Source organism: Pocillopora verrucosa, chromosome 4 (assembly GCF_036669915.1).
Source record: "Pocillopora verrucosa isolate sample1 chromosome 4, ASM3666991v2, whole genome shotgun sequence".
Taxonomy (NCBI): domain Eukaryota; kingdom Metazoa; phylum Cnidaria; class Anthozoa; order Scleractinia; family Pocilloporidae; genus Pocillopora; species Pocillopora verrucosa.
The window spans coordinates 17,567,510-17,586,057 of record NC_089315.1 but is presented as its reverse complement, the minus strand read 5'-3'; the positions used below and the strand labels follow the sequence as shown (position 1 = coordinate 17,586,057).

Here is an 18,548-nt window from a genome sequence, read left to right as displayed (position 1 = left end):
CTTGAATATTTGGTAAGGAAATGTAAAAAGGATTTTGTTTTTGTACTATTAGGTTTTCCCCGGAATAATAATGTGATGATGGCCTATATGGTCCAAGTCCATCCGTTAGAGTCAGTAAAACGTTGGAAGTTGTCCTTCAGTAACACCGACCACCTCCATACTTTGCATTTAGCTTTCGCAGCACAGGGGACTACGAACCTTAAGCATACAGATGTCTTTATAGAAAGAAATCTAGGTGATATGAAATAACGACTACTTGACTGAAACTTGCGTATTTTTTCCAGGAAGATCATTCCTACTAATATGTTTGAGTAACATACATACCCATTCAGTATAATAGAGTATTGTGGCCAGGAGTACAAGCTTCCAGTTTTAGTGGCCCTACATGTCACAGCCATTATCGCCAGATCAGCACTGGATTCCACGCTGTATCTCACATACAAATACTGATTGACTGGCACGCTCAGCGGGTAGTCCTGCTCAGTATAGGGTGTGGAAAATGACGAACTCTTGTAAAAGTCAATTTTAAAGGTAAAGTTTCCATACCCAACTGGAAAACGGAAAAAGATAAGAGTCATTCAGCACATAAACGTGTTAAAGTTTGAAACAAATCTGCCTTCCACTCTAGTGATGAAAGGATGGCGTCTTCCTCAGGAAGAAAGTACCTCAGCTAAAGATACATGTTGATGATTTGCAGTGATCAGAACGAGGGCTGGAAAGGTTTATTTACCTTCTGTTCCAAAGTGTAGATGCTGAGGCTTGAAACCCAGGTTGACCCATTTCCTTCTCGAATAACTACAATAAAATGGAATTTTGACGTCATGTGATCTAGTTATGACATTGTCGATAAGGACCACCTCCGTTCGGATTTCATTCCAGAAGATCAGATCATCTTCAGTCTCGTTGACCAGTGTTCCGCAACCATTCAAAGGAGTGCTGATCAGCAGATGGGTGTCATTCTGTGTGGCTTTACATGATGAGTACCTCAAGTGTAGTCGGGCAACGTCAAAAAATGGGAATGTCTTCTTTTCTAAGGCAACCGTTATAATGTCACTGCAGTTAACAGACACACCAGGTTCTAGGATGAAATTAAAAGCAATAGCCTTAAATTAAGCAGGATTTAAATGTCTCAACTACTCGTGCTTAATCCATAACAACTTTGAGATAGTTGAGTCACAAAAAATTACCACGCATCCACAATATTTTTCTACTTTCCTTCCAATTGAGCGAACACGTGTATCTTTTGGACAGTAGGGGTAACAAAATAAAGTCCGGCTCCGAAAAAGTGTCCTAAGACTGATTAGTGCTGCTAAGAATCTTGTCAAGCCTGCTGTTGCATTGGATAAAAAAATCATACTTTCCCCGAAAAAATATACACTTATGATACACTTAAAGGAACGGTCAGTCGTCTTTCATTGTTGATCGTTATATATTCCCATCCTAGACAGAGGCGGAATTTTCCTTCAGTGATCATATGCAGAAAAGCTTAGCTTAGCATTTCTTACCAACACAAGTCAAATTGTTAGCACCCATACTGGTTCCTTCCGGACAGCCACAATAATATGATCCAGGGATATTGTAACAATGGTGGCTGCAGCCACCATTATTGATCAAACATTCATCAACGTCTGCGAGAAAGGGAAAAAAAATAAGTTATAAAAATTAATTGAAGAGAAACACACAGCCACCTCAAACATTTAAATAGTAAGCTAAACTTACCATGGGCACTTAAGGGGAACGGAAAGCGCGCACGAGAGGAGGAGAGCAACTAGGGCATTCTGAGGTCTATATCGTTAACCTTAGGAATGAATAACATTTCATATTGTTCCTTACATTATCACCCCTAAATCATACGTAAAGGTAATAAGAATAAAGGAAATGATCACCAACTAAAGAAGTCACACAAATTCTCCTTGTCAACACATCAAGAAATGTGTGTAGAACAGTATGGAGAAAATGCATTCTGATGTATGGGTGTAAAGGGCTCATCGATCGGTAACCTTTGTAAAGTTTAAAACGGCCAGCGCGCGTCAAACGATAAATTGGGATTTAAGCCGAACATCAAAAACACAATCTGTTATCTCAATCAGGCACCCGTCAAAGAGAGCGTTTTTGTATTTTTCTGTTCTACGAAAATCTATAGCGAGACTATAAGAATGTATCAAAAAAAAAAAGTCTCAAAACTTGTTTTCGTAGAATCAATTTTACCTGAGCACGATTTCCCGTCCGCGGCCAGTTGGTATCCACTAACGCAAGAGCAAGTGTAACTTCCTAGCGTGTTGTGACAACTTTGTTCGCATTGCGCCGGTAAATGAAACTGGAACTGGGAAGGATCTGGCTGGACATTTACACTTGAAGCAGCATAGAAAGTCGATGTCATTGCAGAAGCAGGTGTCGGTTGGATTCCGTGCACTGTAAACAAGAATAGACAGTTCTTCTACTGTTATTTTTATCCTCACTCACTTAGTCCGTTGGTGTATTTGGTGTATCCGGTTTATTCTTTCAGCATAAATAATTAATTCAAAATTTCAATTGTAAATTTTTGTACTTATTGCATGGTCTTTCAGCGGTTTCAATTATAACTAGTTACAACTATAATCTGGTTGTTAATTCTCCCCTCTAGTTGCTATACAGACTTTGGTGTTAGATCAATATAATAACTGCTTCCTGATAAGATTGAGTATTCCCATTACCTGTTTCCTGGATGATGTATGGATATTATAGAGAGAAATTACATAATTATCACTTCTGGGAGTTAAAGCTTTAAAAGTTTTCACGCCAAATTTGTTGGTTTTCTGCTAGTGTCTCCATGTCGGCTTATTCTCGAGTTTTCGTTTTGAACACGTATTCTAACTGCCATTACGTTGTTGCTGTCCTTTCTCCGTTCAATTTTCGTTTACCTTGTATTGTATCACTGTAAATTACTGTTAGATTTAGGTCATTTCTCGGCATATTTTAGAAATCAATGACAAAGTTAATATATGCTGATAAATTTACCGGTGCGTTCGTTACATAATTTTTTCGAAACATGATCATTATGTGACAAACTGGAGGTTTAAAAAGAAATTACGCTTGGGCGAGAAGGTTGTTCAAAAAAATATGGCAAACTCCGGATAGATAAGTGTAAATCATTACAAAATAGCGTTTGTTATAAGCACAGGTTTCGTTCACTTACCATTTGACGTGAAAGGGGTAGCAGTTTGTGTCTGCGTAGGAAAACACTGCACTGGGCTTGTTATTGACACTTGTTGGCTTGGTAATGGAATGTTGTATCCTGTGTACGAGGAAGAGCTTGGATTTGTATATGTCAAGAAAAAAAGCTTCTAACATTAAGTGCAAGATGTTATTTACGATTCTAAGAGTTAGCTGTAGCTTATCTCTATTAAATTATTTAAAACTCGTTAAGTCCAAACAATTTACTACTTGGAAGGTACGACTTGACTAACCTTGAAAACCGTTTCAACTTGCAATTTCGTTTAAATTTTTAATCCAAATTGACTTACCCGAAGCCCTTAAAATATATCATTTACACCACGAAACTTTCATCTAAACATTGTTATTTAAGAAAGGTTTTAAAGAAATTAATTTATTCCTCTTACTATAATATGAAGCTCGGTAATAAGCAGAAAATCCAGGCATCCCGATAATACCGTCCGAATTGAACAGCACCATGAGGAACCTCCCACTACTGTACAATCTCCACCATGCCAACTGGCCGCACGCCTTGACAAGAATAGGACTGTGCAATGAGTTGCCGTCAAGAATTTCGACATAATCCCACGGGCAGTTAGAAGATCCGTATTCCAAATGGAAAGAATAGAAACGTAGCTCGATGTATTGACCAACAGGAGCTTCGAGCAGCCAGGCGCAGTGCTTGTTGTTCGGGTAACAACCTGGTTTGCCTGGACTCTCAAAGCTACCCGAAGGTTGGTTGAGGTGGTGGAAACAGTTTCCTATGAGAGAGAGAATTTAAATATATATAAAAAAAACTACTATATTGAACTTAAATGGATTCTTTGGTCTATGATTTATAGTGATCGTCTATTTGTATTCACGCTGACTGGATAGTTATCGGGAAAGTTCACGCCAGCAAAGTATCCTCGCATCAGATAGGGCATAGGTCTAAGGCCTTGAGAGAAGCATTGACTCAGCGTTCATTTACATAACCAAGTTTCAAATTAATTTACCATCTTTATTTACATCCTAACTGCGCAAAAACACATTCTGCATTCCTATTCTTGTATTATGCAGGACGTTTGCCACCATCGATCCAGTTAACACCATCTTTTACACTGATTTAGTGGTCAGCGGAATCGTTTAACTCTGAACTGAGATCTATGTGGCTGGCTCCAATTAAACTTCATAGAAATTCACACCATGTAGCATCCAAATTAACACCTTCACTTAAAATGCTATAAGGGTATGTTTTGATTTCTACCACGCGTCACTTACCAGGAATAGCCGGGGTAACGGCGGCAATAGACTGGGCTTTAAAAAGCAAGAATAAATAAGAATGACGGTACTAAGTATTGAAATTCATAACCACTAAGTATTATTTTAAAAAAATGCATAATTACATTTTTAGGCTCAGACATAAGATGTATTTTGTGGATTGTTCGTCCAATTTTCTTAAGACGACTATTTCTTCATTAATTTAATCAGAGAGGAATAAAGAATTTTTAGAAGTGGTAGAGTGTCTTCGGTTTAATCTTACACATGCGTTTCAGTTCGTCCTGTTTACGAAGAAATCACAAAAAATCAATCGGAGTAGAACAGCTGAAACTAAATTCATTTTAAAAGAAAAGGTACTCACAGGGTGTTGGTGCGATACTAGTTGGGTTTAGAGCTGAAAACAAAATAAATGAATATTCATTGACATCATTCTGTCAATCACAGTCATAGTACCTTTAATTTAAATGTAACTTACGTTTCCTCATAAACGAATACAATCTTCGAGGTTTCTCCAATGATATAACCGGAGAGATGTAAGCTTCGTTTATTCAGCTATTGATGGATTAATTGATCGATTGGTCGGATGATTCACCGGGATTCCTCACTTTCCTTTTTTTAATTCAGGCCATAATTTAACCACGTGAACAGTGAAATGTTTGCGTAAAAATCCTACTTCTTTCTCGTATTGAGATAAAGGCATACATGGTATCTACTATGACCTCACTCGTTATGAATTATATGTTCTGTCTCTACAACCCTCCTTTTAATCTCTATCACAAGCTCTATCACGGCTTTACTTTCTTTTCTTGTGTGTCAGTCTGTGGTCGGTCCGTCCATTTGTTTGTTGTTCGTTTATCCCTGTTTGTCCATTTGAATGTGTCTGCTGTTTGTCTGTATGTTTGTCTCTCAACCATTTGTCTGTCTGTCTGATATTTGTGTGTCTCTTGCAATTGTCTGTCTTTCTGTCTGCTGTTTCTTACATTAATTGTACGCCTGTATGTCTTACCTCCACCATTACCACAATAACGAAGGTGACAATTTGGCGGGGGCACAAGCTCGTACACGTAGAAACCGCTGCAGTTACGAACACGGATGTTGGCAGACCACAAGCAACAATCAGAACTCCAATGGAAACACACTTTAGCACGGACAATTCCATCAGTTGCTCGCGGGTGCGAGCCATTCAACCAACCCGGTGCATGGGTGCCACATCGATTTTGTCCTACACAGGACGTAGGCATCTCTGTTCCTGCTGCACCACCAAATCGATACCATCCAAGCGGTAACAAGTTGTCACATTGGAGATATCCGTTGAAGCCGTTATAGTAACTCATCCTTCTTTCTGCTTCTGTTAGGTATGAGTGGTAATGGCATTCTGAATGCAAAAGAGGAAAACAAATTGATAAAGAGAAAAGAGACATCGACATCAAAAAGGGACAACAACATCAATAATGAGGTGCATTACTAATTATTAACATAGCCTGGCGATGTGGAAAGCCACACAAAAGCTTTAAAGCGAGTCAATTGTGTATCGCTGTTTGTTGAACTCTGCAAATAGCTGAATAATAATAATAATAATAATAATAATAATAATAATAATCTAGCGAGCCATTTTGGTAAAAGTGTCCAACCAGTCGCATGACCTTTTAATAGATTCTTTTAAGCCAATGAAAATCCCTTACGATCCACATATTCAAAGAAACTGAGTTCTATTCCGATTTACCTACTAAAACCACAAGTTGATATTACAAATACATATTCATTTGATGGTAGATGAGATAGAAAAGGGTTGAAACACAACCTGAAGGAAATGAAGGAGCTGCGCTAGCGGATGCCCGTGGAGCTGTGGGGAAAACAAAATTGGTGAGGCTTCCTCTCGCATTCATCGAATTCATCATAAAGAGTTACGTCATCACTGAGTCTAAATGTTTTTAGTTGAATGAAAAAAAAACGGGAAATTTCGCACACGACGATTCCAACAGGTAAAAATCTTTAGTTTACAGATTCTTTGTTTAATTGTGTTTACCAACCCCAACCCCTTTGAAAAAAAAAGAAAAACATGTTTTTATCTATTGCTGGTGTTTGTTCGATGGTTTTTATTTTTCCATTTTATTCCCTATAAACATAAATTCCTTGCCTTTCAGTGAAACTAGTAGAAGAAGTAGTCGTAGTATTAGTAACGGTAATAATAGTATCGGTCATGGTAGTTGCAGAAGTGGTTGTTGTAGTCGTAGAAGAAGAATAAAACAAAAAATACCAGCTGAAGTAGGTGTTATGCCTTGTGAGATACCTGTGAAAAGAAGTGGAAAGGTATTGTTACCACGTTTCTCACTTCAGGAATATTAATGTTTTTCCAAAGCTTGTCTATTACTTAACAAAAAATATGGACATATGCTATTGTTCTGAATGTACTGTAATCTCTTTACCGCATAATTTGAAAAACTTTGTCAGACACAACAACCGTCATCACGATTTTTTTGAACAGGGAGACACATGACAAATGCCAGTAACCTTATACGCCAGATGGCAAAGATTTCTTCCCGTTCTGTATCTGTCTCTCCGTAGGTCTTACCTACCAGTCTGTTGTCTTGTTTCTTGCCTGACTATCTGTTTATTTAAAGGAGTGAGATTTAAAAGAAACTGTGGTGCTGCGTCAGTGGGGAAATATAACAAGATAGTTTGGTTTTATCAAATGGGTTGATAATGTAGAGTGGCTACCGGAAAGAGTTTCTAAAGCTGACGTTTCAAGCATTTACCCTTCGTCAGAGCGAATTGTCTGTCTGTCTCTCAGTCAGTCTGCTGCCTACCTGTCTTTCTTTCTGTTTTACCTGCGTGTGTGTCTATCGGTATTGCTTTGCATAATTTTTTGAAAGGTCACCATCAGACATGCGGATAAATATGACTAAACGTAGCCTTACTCGAATTGACTTTGCAAACTGTGTATCTCTTAGAGACTTTTTCATAATAGGCAGTGAAACCAGGGTAGGAAACTGAACCGTCTGTTTGGAAGTGTACGTAAAGGACGTTGCTGTGGCTGTAAATACACCAGGAATCTTGATAATCGCAGCGTCTCATTGTTAGGCTTTGATAAGAATTTCCATCATATATCCGTACGTAGTCGTAAGGGCAACTTCCATGACTACCCTCCAGATGGAAATGATCAAAGCGGAGGAAAATGTAAGAACCTGGTGATGTCGTAATAAGCCAAGTACAATGGACATTGTGGCCGTAGTTTTGTGGGTAGTTTGGAGTGCTAAAATTTCCTTGTGGTCCATATAGATTGTAGAGACAGGATCCTAAAAAAGTCAACAACATAAGTTAGACTATCAATTGTTATTTAGACATTAAACATATCTCCGGGAATTCAGCCTTATTTACGAAATACTAAAGTGTCATACAGTCTTACCAGAGGCAGGTGGCAGCATGGCTGTTGACATTGGTGATATTGATGCTGTGAAGGCAAGGAAGGCATGATCAAAAATAGGATATGTTGGTAATTCCTAATTTATTTGTTAAGTAAATGCAAGTTAAAAAGGAATGAACCAAAAAAAAAAAGTTGTGTGCTAGTTGAATCTTGGAAAAAAGAAAGTACTAGCACCTTAGCTCTGAAGGGTAAGTAGGATGCACACGAGATTATGTTGCATTCCTGCAATATGTAAACTTGCTGAAAACAATTGCAATCAGTAACTCTCAAATTGAAACAAAATGAAAAATTAACGATAAGTAAATAATTGGATGAGAAAAAAAAGTACCTGGTGTAGGAGATATACCACTGAAAGTACTCGATGGTAAATGGTGAGCTGTCGGAAGAAAATAATCATGGTGGCTAAAGGTTATCTACTGAAAAACTGTATAGGTACGAAGTCAGGATCCATAAGAAAGGGTGTGCAAGCCCTTTAACCCTTTATTTCTTGGAAAAGAGCCCTGCTTAACTCATTTATGTTTGCCTTGTGTAGTCAGTGTGGTGTGTGTGTTTATCTAACCAACTTACTCGTTGCGTGGTACTTCCTGAGTATAGTAAAGAGCCCGTCTCATGATATCGATAAAGAGAATTTAATGGAAAAAGTTTTTAAAATCAAGGCTAAAAGCATTTCTTTGTTCTTGTTTCCCTTCAAATATATATATATTAAACATGTTTTGAAACATGCTTGCCTGCTTTTTGAGTGCGTGTGTTTGTATTTTTGTGCATTTTTCTCAATAATCTTTTTTGTTTTTGTTTTTTTTTTTTCTATTGTGCCTTTTATCTTAACTATCTTCAGTTAATAATAGTCCACGCATGATAACTGTATTTTAAGTCCTAGAGGGGTAAAGTCATAAGCCCCAGGCATTCGAAATGAACTTCCTCCCCAAGAACAAGAAGAGAACTATATACATTCACATTTAGATATTGTAAATATTATAAATATTTTCAGGCAAAATAAATCGAATCAATAACCAGCAGAATTCAATGAAAATATATTACTATTGGAAAACCTTTCTGGTCATATCCTTACTTGCATTTGGATGCGGGCAGACATAATATGTTTCATGGACTCTTTCATAATAAGCAGTGAAACCAGAGTAGGATACAGAATGATCCGTCACAAAATATACATAAAGGACGTTGCTGTGACTGTAAACACACCAAGAGTTTTGATAATGGCAGCGTCTTATTGTTAGGCTTTGGTAAGACTTTCCGTCATATATCTGCACGTAGTCGTAAGGGCAACTTCCAAAACCACCCTCCAGATGGAAATGATCAAAGCGGAGGTATATGTAGTAGCCATTTGGTACAGTAATAACCCAAACACAATAAAGTTGGTGGTCGTAGTTAGATGGGTAATTTGGGCTGTGGAAATATCCGTACTGGCCTCCTAAGTTGTAAAGACAGGATCCTGAAACAGACAAAATTGAAACATGATTAATGTAACGTTATCTTCATTCCTCTATTTTCGTGTACATGATTTTAGTTTTAACATTCCCTTTGAACAAGGTCACTAAGGTTTCACGGTGGAGGCAATCATTAATACTTCTAGTCCTACCTGGAAGAGCCGGCAGCATTGCTGACGCCGTTGAAGATATGGAAGTTGCTTCATTCAAAAATGGAAATAAAAAAAGATTTTTATTACTCCTATGGTTGAATAGAATATCGATTGGGTTGTTTTGAACGCTGTCAGATGACGCATGTACATTTTCTTAAAGAGAATTTAAGTACATGTATAATAAAATAAAATCCAACAACAGCGTTTACAAAAAAGACAAAATAAAAAAGAAAATAATGAAATACCTGGAGAAGGTGATATATTGGAAGCAGATGAAGTAGATTCGCTACCTATAAAAAGAAAATGATAATCACGTAAAAGCTTCGAAGTTGACTTCGACAAGGAATTATGCCGAGACAGATGTTACTAACAGTTGTATCCTTTTGGTCAATCTGCCTCTCTGACTACGTCCTTTCCGTGTATGAGTCAAATTTCATCAGATATGTTCGTAACTAAATCCCTTAAAAGCCTGTTTTTACAGTCTGACCGCAGTTTCCCTATCTATCTTACCCTCTCAATTTCCACAATAGAAGTGGTGGAAATAGTAAAGGAAATACTAGCGCTAATTGTGGTGGTCGTGGTAGTAAAATTAGTGTTGAACGTAGTAGTGCTAGTGGTAGAAGGAGTGGAACTAGAGGTGGTTATGGTTGTGATAACAGTGTAGCCGAAAAGTGGTTGTGATGTTAGTGAAAGTGGTAGTGTAAGTAGTAGTTGTATCATTATGGGTTAGTTGTAATGGCAGGGACAGTGATAGTGGTGGTGGGAGTGGCAGCGGTAGCAACAACAGAAACAAGATAATTACCAACTTAAGTGGTAGGTGTGCTTGAAGAGATGTCTGTAAATGAAAATGAACATCACAAGAAGTTCCTAGCAGGAATGATCATATAACCAATATAACCCCTTTGCTCAGGCAAAGAAAACGTCTGACACACCGACTGTCACCTCACATTTTCTTGAGTTAGTGATACCCGAAAGTACAAGAAATGGGTTCAAGACTCTGATGATGACGTCTGCTCAGGTTAATTGTCGAAACGTCAGTCAGTAGTGCCGACAACAGTCCTTCTCAGCGCTACAGAAGATTAGCTTACACTATCATACACCTTAAAATGTGATGATGAATAAAGAAAAAAATATGCAATCAGTGCTAAGTCATGCAAAAGTACTTCACAGGATCGATATTGTACATTGAAATTCGAAGAAACATAACCACAGTGAGTAAGTACAATTTTATGACAAAATACCATCCTACACTAAAGGTTAATGATAAATAGTAATTAGAAGAAATGCGAAAGGAGTAAGCCAAGATGTTAACGCGTGAGAAAATTCTAAAGTTGAAATCAGTTACAATGTTTACAAAATCAAATAAAAATTGAGATTACTCCCACTGTAAAGTCAAGGTTCTAAATTCTTTCGAATTCTCTGGCTATATTGAGCAGGAGGAGACAACAAGTTTCACAGAGATCCAAACTGAAACAAAGGAAATGATAAAACTGAAGTGGTGTGACTTTTAGTTTTTTTGCCTGGGAGTGTACTGCTATAGTAAATTTTTTGACTGTCAAGATCATCGAGAGAATACTAACTTGAGATCATTCAAGCTGGACATCTTACCAAAAGTTCGAAATTCAGTAAGCTTTAATCCGCACTCAACTACTTAGTTTCATGAAAACAAGAAAACAAGAATATCTTCATCCTTGTTCTGTTCGTCAACCTGGTATTTGTGAAGATAGAAAGGTGGAAAGGAGGAGGGAAAAGGGGGACAGATGAGCTAGCAGAATTAGCGAGCAAATGACAAAAAAGTGTACTCTGGGCTTTCCTTGGCGGATCTGGAAGAGGAGGTCAAAGGCAAACGAATAGAGAACATTTCACAGCAGCCCCAAAGAGAGGACTCCCGAGAAATCAGCTCCCTAGAAACCACTGCCTGCCTACCTGTCCTTCTTCCTGTTCTACTTGAGTGTGCGTCTATCGGTATTGCTTTGCATAATGTTTTGAAAAGTTACCATCTGACATGCGGATAAATGCAAGAATAAACGTAGCCTTACTTGAATTGACTTTGCAGACTGCGTATCTCTTAGAGACTTTTTCATAAAAGGCAGTGAAACCAGGGTAGGAAACTGAACCGTCTGTTTGGAAGTGTACGTAAAGGATGTTACTTTGGCTGTAAATGCACCAGGAATCTTGATAATCGCAGCGTCTCATTGTTAGGCTTTGATAAGAATTTCCATCATATATCCGTACGTAGTCGTAAGGGCAACTTCCATGACTACCCTCCAGATGGAAATGATCAAAGCGGAGGAAAATGTAAGAACCTGGCGATGTCGTAATAAGCCAAGTACAATGGACATTGTGGCCGTAGTTTTGTGGGTAGTTTGGGGTACTAAAATTTCCTTGTGGTCCATATAGATTGTAGAGACAGGATCCTAAAAATGTCAACAACATAAGTTAGACTATCAATTGTTATTTAGACATTAAACATATCTCCGGGAATTCAGCCTTATTTACGAAATACTAAAGTGTCATACAGTCTTACCAGAGGCAGGTGGCAGCATGGCTGTTGACATTGGTGATATTGATGCTGTGAAGGCAAGGAAGGCATGATCAAAAATAGGATATGTTAGTACTTCCTAATTTATTTGTTAAGTACACGCACCTTGAAAAGGAATAAACCAAAAAAAAATAGATGTGTGCTAGTTGAATCTAGGAAAAAAGAAAGTACTAGCACCTTAGCTCTGAAGGGCAAATAGGATGTACACGAGATTATGTTGCATTTCTGCAATATGTAAACTTGCTGAAATAAATTTCAATTGGTAACTCACAAATTGAAACAAAATGAAAAATTAACGATAAAGTAAATAATTGGATGAGAAAAAAAAGTACCTGGTGTAGGAGATATACCACTGAAAGTACTCGATGGTAAATGGTGAGCTGTGGGAAGAAAATAATCATGGTGGCTAAAGGTTATCTACTGAAAATCTGTATAGGTACGAGCTCAGGATACACAAGAAAATGTGTGCAAGCCCTTTAACCCTTTATTTCTTGGAAAAGAGCCCTGCTTAACTGATTTATGTTTGCCTGATTTTGTGTAGTCAGTGTGGTGTGTGTGTTTATCTGACCAACTTACTTGTTGCGTGGCACGTGCTGAGTACAGTAAGGCGCTCGTCTTATGATATAGATAAAGATAATTTAATTGAAAAAGTTTTTTAAATCAAGGCTAAAAGTATTTCTTTGTTCTTGTTTCCCTTAAAATATATATATATATATATATATATATATATATTTATATATATACACGTTGCAATAGGGGAAAAAGACAGAGAAACTACTTTTATCCCTACAAGCCTGTTTCGTGATTCCTCACTATATAGGAATATCTTTTTCTCTTCCAAAATGTTTTCAGCGCGTCTGTTCGCTTGCTACTTGTGTGCGTCTATTTGTATTTTTGTTTATTTCTTTTAAGAATCACTTTTTTGTTTTTTCTTTATTGTCCTTTTTATCCTAACTACCTCCATAATGATAACAGTCTACGCATGATAACTGTATTTTAAGTCTTAGGGGGATAGTCTTAGTCATAGGCCCCAGGCATTCGAAATGAACTTCCTCCCCAAGAACAAGAAGAGAACTATATACATTCACATTTAGATATTGTAAATATTATAAATATTTTCAGGCAAAATAAATCGAATCAATAACCAGCAGAATTCAATGAAAATATATTACTATTGGAAAACCTTTCTGGTCATATCCTTACTTGCATTTGGATGCGGGCAGACATAATATGTTTCATGGACTCTTTCATAATAAGCAGTGAAACCAGAGTAGGATACAGAATGATCCGTCACAAAATATACATAAAGGACGTTGCTGTGACTGTAAACACACCAAGAGTTTTGATGATCGCAACGCTTTATTGTGAGGCTTTGGTGAGACGTTCCGTCATATATCTGCACGTAGTCGTAAGGGCAACTTCCAGAGCTACCTTCCAGATGAAAATGATCAAAGCGGAGGTATATGTAGTAGCCATTTGGTACAGTAATAACCCAAACACAATAAAGTTGGTGGTCGTAGTTAGATGGGTAATTTGGGCTGTGGAAATATCCGTACTGGCCTCCTAAGTTGTAAAGACAGGATCCTGAAACAGACAAAATTGAAACATGATTAATGTAACGTTATCTTCATTTCTCTATTATCGTGTACATGATTTTAGTTTTAGCATTCCATTTGAACAAGGTCAATAACGTTTGACGGAAGAAACAGTCATTACAACTCCTAGTCTTACCTGGAAGAGCCGGTAGCATGGCTGACGCCGTTGAAGACATGGAAGTTGCTTCATTCAAAAAGGGGAAATAGAAAAAGACTTTTATTACTCCTATGGTTGAATAGCAAATCTACTGGGTTGTTTTTAACGCTGCCGGAAGACGCATGTACATTTTCTTAAAGAGAATTTAAATACAAAAATGATAGAATGAAATCCAACAACAGCGTTTACAAAAAAAGACAAAAGAAAAAAGAAAATAATGAAATACCTGGAGAAGGTGATATATTGGTAGCAGATGAAGTAGATTCGCTACCTATAAAAAGAAAATGATAATCACGTAAAAGCTTCGAAGTTGACTTCGACTAGGAATTATGCCGAGACAGATGTTACTAACACTTGTATCCTTTTGGTCAATCTGCCTCTCTGACTACGTCCTTTCCGTGTATAAGTCGACTTTAATTAGATATGTGCGTAACTAAATCCCTTAAGAGCCTGTTTTTGTTTTTTCAGTTTGACTTCAGTTTCCCTATCCATCTTACCTTCTCAATTTCCACAACAGAAGTGGTGGAAATAGTAAAGGAAATACTAGCGCTAATTGTGGTGGTCGTGGTAGTAAAATTAGTGTTGAACGTAGTAGTGCTAGTGGTAGAAGGAGTGGTACTGGAAGTGGTTATGGTTGTGATAACAGTGTAGCCGAAAGGTGGTTGTGATGTTAGTGAAAGTGGTAGTGTTATTGGCAGTTTTATCATTATGGGTTAGTTATAATGGCAGGGACAGTGATAGTGGTGGTGGGAGTGGCAGCGGTAGCAACAACAGAAACAAGATAATTACCAACTTAAGTGTTAGGTGTGCTTGAAGAGATGTCTGTAAATGAAAATAAACGACACAAGAAGTTTCTAGCAGGAATGATCATGTAACCAATATAACCCCTTTGCTCAGGCAAAGAAAACGTTTGACACACCGACTGTCACCTCACATTTTCTTAAGTTAGTGATACCCTAAAGTACAGGAAATGGGTTCACGACTCTGATGCTGACGTCTGCTCAGGTTAATTGTTGAAACGACAGTCAGTAGTGCCGACAACAGTCCTTCTCAGCGCTACAGAAGATTAGCTTACACTATCATACACCTTAAAATGTGATGATGAATAAAGAAAAAAATATGCAATCAGTGCTAAGTCATGCAAAAGTACTTCACAGGATCGATATTGTACATTGAAATTCGAAGAAACATAATCACAGTGAGTAAGTACAATTTTTATGACAAAATACCATCCTATACCAAAGGTTAATGATAAATAGTAATTAGAAGAAATGCGAAAGGAGTAAACCGAGATGTTAACGCGTGAGAAAATTCTAAAGTTGAAATCAGTTACAAGGTTTACAAAATCAAATAAAAATTGAGATTACTCCCACTGTAAAGTCAAGGTTCTAAATTCTTTCGAATTCTCTAGCTATATTGAGCAGGAGGAGACAAAAACTTTCACAGAGATCCAAACTGAAACAAAGGAAATTATTAAAACTGAAATGGTGTGATTTTTAGCTTTTTTGCCTGGGAGTGTACTGCTACAGTAAATTTTTTGACAGTGAAGATTATCGAGAGAATACTAACTTGAGACCATTCAAGCTGGACATCTTGCCAATAGTTCGAAATTCAGTAAGCTTTAATCCGCACTCAACTACTTAGTTTCATGAAAACAAGAAAACAAGAATATATCCATCCTTGTTCTGTTCGTCAACCTGGTATTTGTGAAGATAGAAAGGTGGAAAGGAGGAGGGAAAAAGGGGACAGATGAGCTTGCATAATTAGCGAGCAAATGAGAAAAAAGTGTACTTTGGGCTTTCCTTGGCGGATCTGGAAGAGGAGGTCAAAGGCAAACGAATAGAGACCATTTCACAGCAGCCCCAAAGAGAGGACTCCCGAGAAATCAGCTCCCTAGAAACCACTGCCTGCCTACCTGTCCTTCTCTCTGTTCTACTTGAGTATGCGTCTATCGGTATTGCTTTGCATAATGTTTTGAAAAGTTACCATCAGACATGCCGATAAATGCAAGAATAAACGAAGCCTTACTCGAATTGACTTTGCAGACTGCGTATCTCTTAGAGACTTTTTCATAAAAGGCAGTGAAACCAGGGTAGGAAACTGAACCGTCTGTTTGGAAGTGTACGTAAAGGATGTTACTTTGGCTGTAAATGCACCAGGAATCTTGATAATCGCAGCGTCTCATTGTTAGGCTTTGATAAGTATTTCCATCATATATCCGTACGTAGTCGTAAGGGCAACTTCCATGACTACCCTCCAGATGGAAATGATCAAAGCGGAGGAAAATGTAAGAACCTGGTGATGTCGTAATAAGCCAAGTACAATGGACATTGTGGCCGTAGTTTTGTGGGTAGTTTGGAGTACTAAAATTTCCTTGTGGTCCATATAGATTGTAGAGACAGGATCCTAAAAATGTCAACAACATAAGTTAGACTATCAATTGTTATTTAGACATTAAACATATCTCCGGGAATTTAGCATTATTTACGAAATACTAAAGTGTCATACAGTCTTACCAGAGGCAGGTGGCAGCATGGCTGTTGACATTGGTGATATCGATGCTGTGAAGACAAGGAAGGCATGATCAAAAATAGGATATGTTAGTACTTCCTAATTTATTTGTTAAGTACATGCAACTTGAAAAGGAGTAAACCAAAAAAAATAATAGATGTGTGCTAGTTGAATCTAGGAAAAAAGAAAGTACTAGCACCTTAGCTCTAAAGGGCAAATAGGATGTACACGAGATTATGTTGCATTCCTGCAATATGTAAACTTGCTGAAATAAATTTCAATTGGTAACTCACAAATTGAAACAAAATGAAAAATTAACGATAAAGTAAATAACTGGATGAGAAAAAAAGTACCTGGTGTAGGAGATATACCACTGAAAGTACTCGATGGTAAATGGTGAGCTGTGGGAAGAAAATAATCATGGTTGCCAAAGGTTATCTACTGAAAAACTGTATAGGTACGAGCTCAGGATACACAAGAAAATGTGTGCAAGCCCTTTAACCCTTTATTTCTTGGAAAAGGGCCCTGCTTCACTGATTTATGTTTGCCTGATTTTGTGTAGTCAGTGTGGTGTGTGTGTTTATCTGACCAACTTACCCGTTGCGTTGCACGTACTGAGTACAGTAAGGAGCTCGTCTTATGATATCGATAAAGATAATTTAATGGACAAAGTTTTTAAATTCAAGGCTAAAAGCATTTCTTTGTTCTTGTTTCCCTTAAAATATATATATATATATATATATATATTCCCTACAAGCCTGTTTCGTGATTCCTCACTATATAGGAATATCTTTTTCTCTTCCAAAATGTTTTCAGCGCGTCTGTTCGCTTGCTACTTGTGTGCGTCTATTTGTATTTTTGTTTATTTTTTTTAAGAATCACTTTTTTGTTTTTTTTCTCTATTGTCCTTTTTATCCTAACTACCAGTAACTACCTAGGCATTCGAAATGAACTTCCTCCCCAAGAACAAGAAGAGAACTATATACATTCACATTTAGATATTGTAAATATTATAAATATTTTCAGGCAAAATAAATCGAATCAATAACCAGCAGAATTCAATGAAAATATATTACTATTGGAAAACCTTTCTGGTCATATCCTTACTTGCATTTGGATGCGGGCAGACATAATATGTTTCATGGACTCTTTCATAATAAGCAGTGAAACCAGAGTAGGATACAGAATGATCCGTCACAAAATATACATAAAGGACGTTGCTGTGACTGTAAACACACCAAGAGTTTTGATGATCGCAGCGCTTTATTGTGAGGCTTTGGTGAGACGTTCCGTCATATATCTGCACGTAGTCGTAAGGGCAACTTCCAGAGCTACCTTCCAGATGAAAATGATCAAAGCGGAGGTATATGTAGTAGCCATTTGGTACAGTAATAACCCAAACACAATAAAGTTGGTGGTCGTAGTTAGATGGGTAATTTGGGCTGTGGAAATATCCGTACTGGCCTCCTAAGTTGTAAAGACAGGATCCTGAAACAGACAAAATTGAAACATGATTAATGTAACGTTATCTTCATTTCTCTATTATCGTGTACATGATTTTAGTTTTAACATTCCATTTGAACAAGGTCAATAACGTTTGACGGAAGAAACAGTCATTAAAACTCCTAGTCTTACCTGGAAGAGCCGGTAGCATGGCTGACGCCGTTGAAGACATGGAAGTTGCTTCATTCAAAAAGGGAAACAGAAAAAGACTTTTGTTACTCCTATGGTTGAATAGCAAATCTACTGGGTTGTTTTTAACGCTGCCGGAAGACGCATGTACATTTTCTTAAAGAGAATTTAAATACATATATGATAGAATGAAATCCAACAACAGCGTTTACAAAAAAAGACAAAAGAAAAAAGAAAATAATGAAATACCTGGAGAAGGTGATATATTGGTAGCAGATGAGGTAGATTGGCTACCTGTAAAAGGAAAATGATAATCACGTAAAAGCTTCGAAGTTGACTTCGACTAGGAATTATGCCGAGACAGATGTTACTAACACTTGTATGCTTTTAGTCAATCTGCCTCTTTGAGTATTTCCTTTCCGTGTATGAGTCAAATTTAATTAGATCTGCTTGTAACTAAATGCCTTAAGAGCCTGTTTTTTCCAGTTTGACTGCAGTTTCCCTATCTATCTTACCTTCTCAATTTCCACAACAGAAGTGGTGGAAATAGTAAAGGAAATACTAGCGCTAGTTGTGGTGGTCGTGGTAGTAAAATTAGTGTTGAACGTAGTGGTGCTAGTGGTAGAAGGAGTGGTACT

General features: G+C 37.5%; 1 protein-coding gene across 2 annotated transcripts in view; it reads right to left on the bottom strand.

The window, feature by feature from the left end:
* Window positions 1-18,548, bottom strand: part of LOC131780362 (deleted in malignant brain tumors 1 protein-like) — a 91,563-nt gene that overhangs the window by 71,392 nt on the left and 1,623 nt on the right. The window contains exons 3-31 of one of the 2 annotated variants that reach the window (XM_066165919.1): window positions 18,160-18,204; window positions 17,914-17,961; window positions 17,386-17,766; window positions 16,632-16,679; window positions 16,284-16,328; window positions 15,796-16,173; window positions 13,994-14,038; window positions 13,747-13,794; window positions 13,219-13,599; window positions 12,348-12,395; window positions 12,001-12,045; window positions 11,513-11,890; window positions 9,719-9,763; window positions 9,474-9,521; window positions 8,946-9,326; window positions 8,205-8,252; window positions 7,859-7,903; window positions 7,371-7,748; window positions 6,710-6,742; window positions 6,254-6,295; window positions 5,459-5,827; window positions 4,814-4,846; window positions 4,453-4,488; window positions 3,600-3,953; window positions 3,176-3,274; window positions 2,209-2,412; window positions 1,506-1,628; window positions 731-1,078; window positions 325-550 (exon numbers count right to left, since the gene is read on the bottom strand). In XM_066165919.1, the coding sequence (XP_066022016.1) occupies window positions 325-550; window positions 731-1,078; window positions 1,506-1,628; window positions 2,209-2,412; window positions 3,176-3,274; window positions 3,600-3,953; window positions 4,453-4,488; window positions 4,814-4,846; window positions 5,459-5,827; window positions 6,254-6,295; window positions 6,710-6,742; window positions 7,371-7,748; window positions 7,859-7,903; window positions 8,205-8,252; window positions 8,946-9,326; window positions 9,474-9,521; window positions 9,719-9,763; window positions 11,513-11,890; window positions 12,001-12,045; window positions 12,348-12,395; window positions 13,219-13,599; window positions 13,747-13,794; window positions 13,994-14,038; window positions 15,796-16,173; window positions 16,284-16,328; window positions 16,632-16,679; window positions 17,386-17,766; window positions 17,914-17,961; window positions 18,160-18,204 (4,702 nt within the window). The remainder of the gene's footprint in view (window positions 1-324; window positions 551-730; window positions 1,079-1,505; window positions 1,629-2,208; window positions 2,413-3,175; window positions 3,275-3,599; window positions 3,954-4,452; window positions 4,489-4,813; window positions 4,847-5,458; window positions 5,828-6,253; window positions 6,296-6,709; window positions 6,743-7,370; window positions 7,749-7,858; window positions 7,904-8,204; window positions 8,253-8,945; window positions 9,327-9,473; window positions 9,522-9,718; window positions 9,764-11,512; window positions 11,891-12,000; window positions 12,046-12,347; window positions 12,396-13,218; window positions 13,600-13,746; window positions 13,795-13,993; window positions 14,039-15,795; window positions 16,174-16,283; window positions 16,329-16,631; window positions 16,680-17,385; window positions 17,767-17,913; window positions 17,962-18,159; window positions 18,205-18,548) is intronic. The other variant, XM_066165918.1, reaches the window with a different exon arrangement.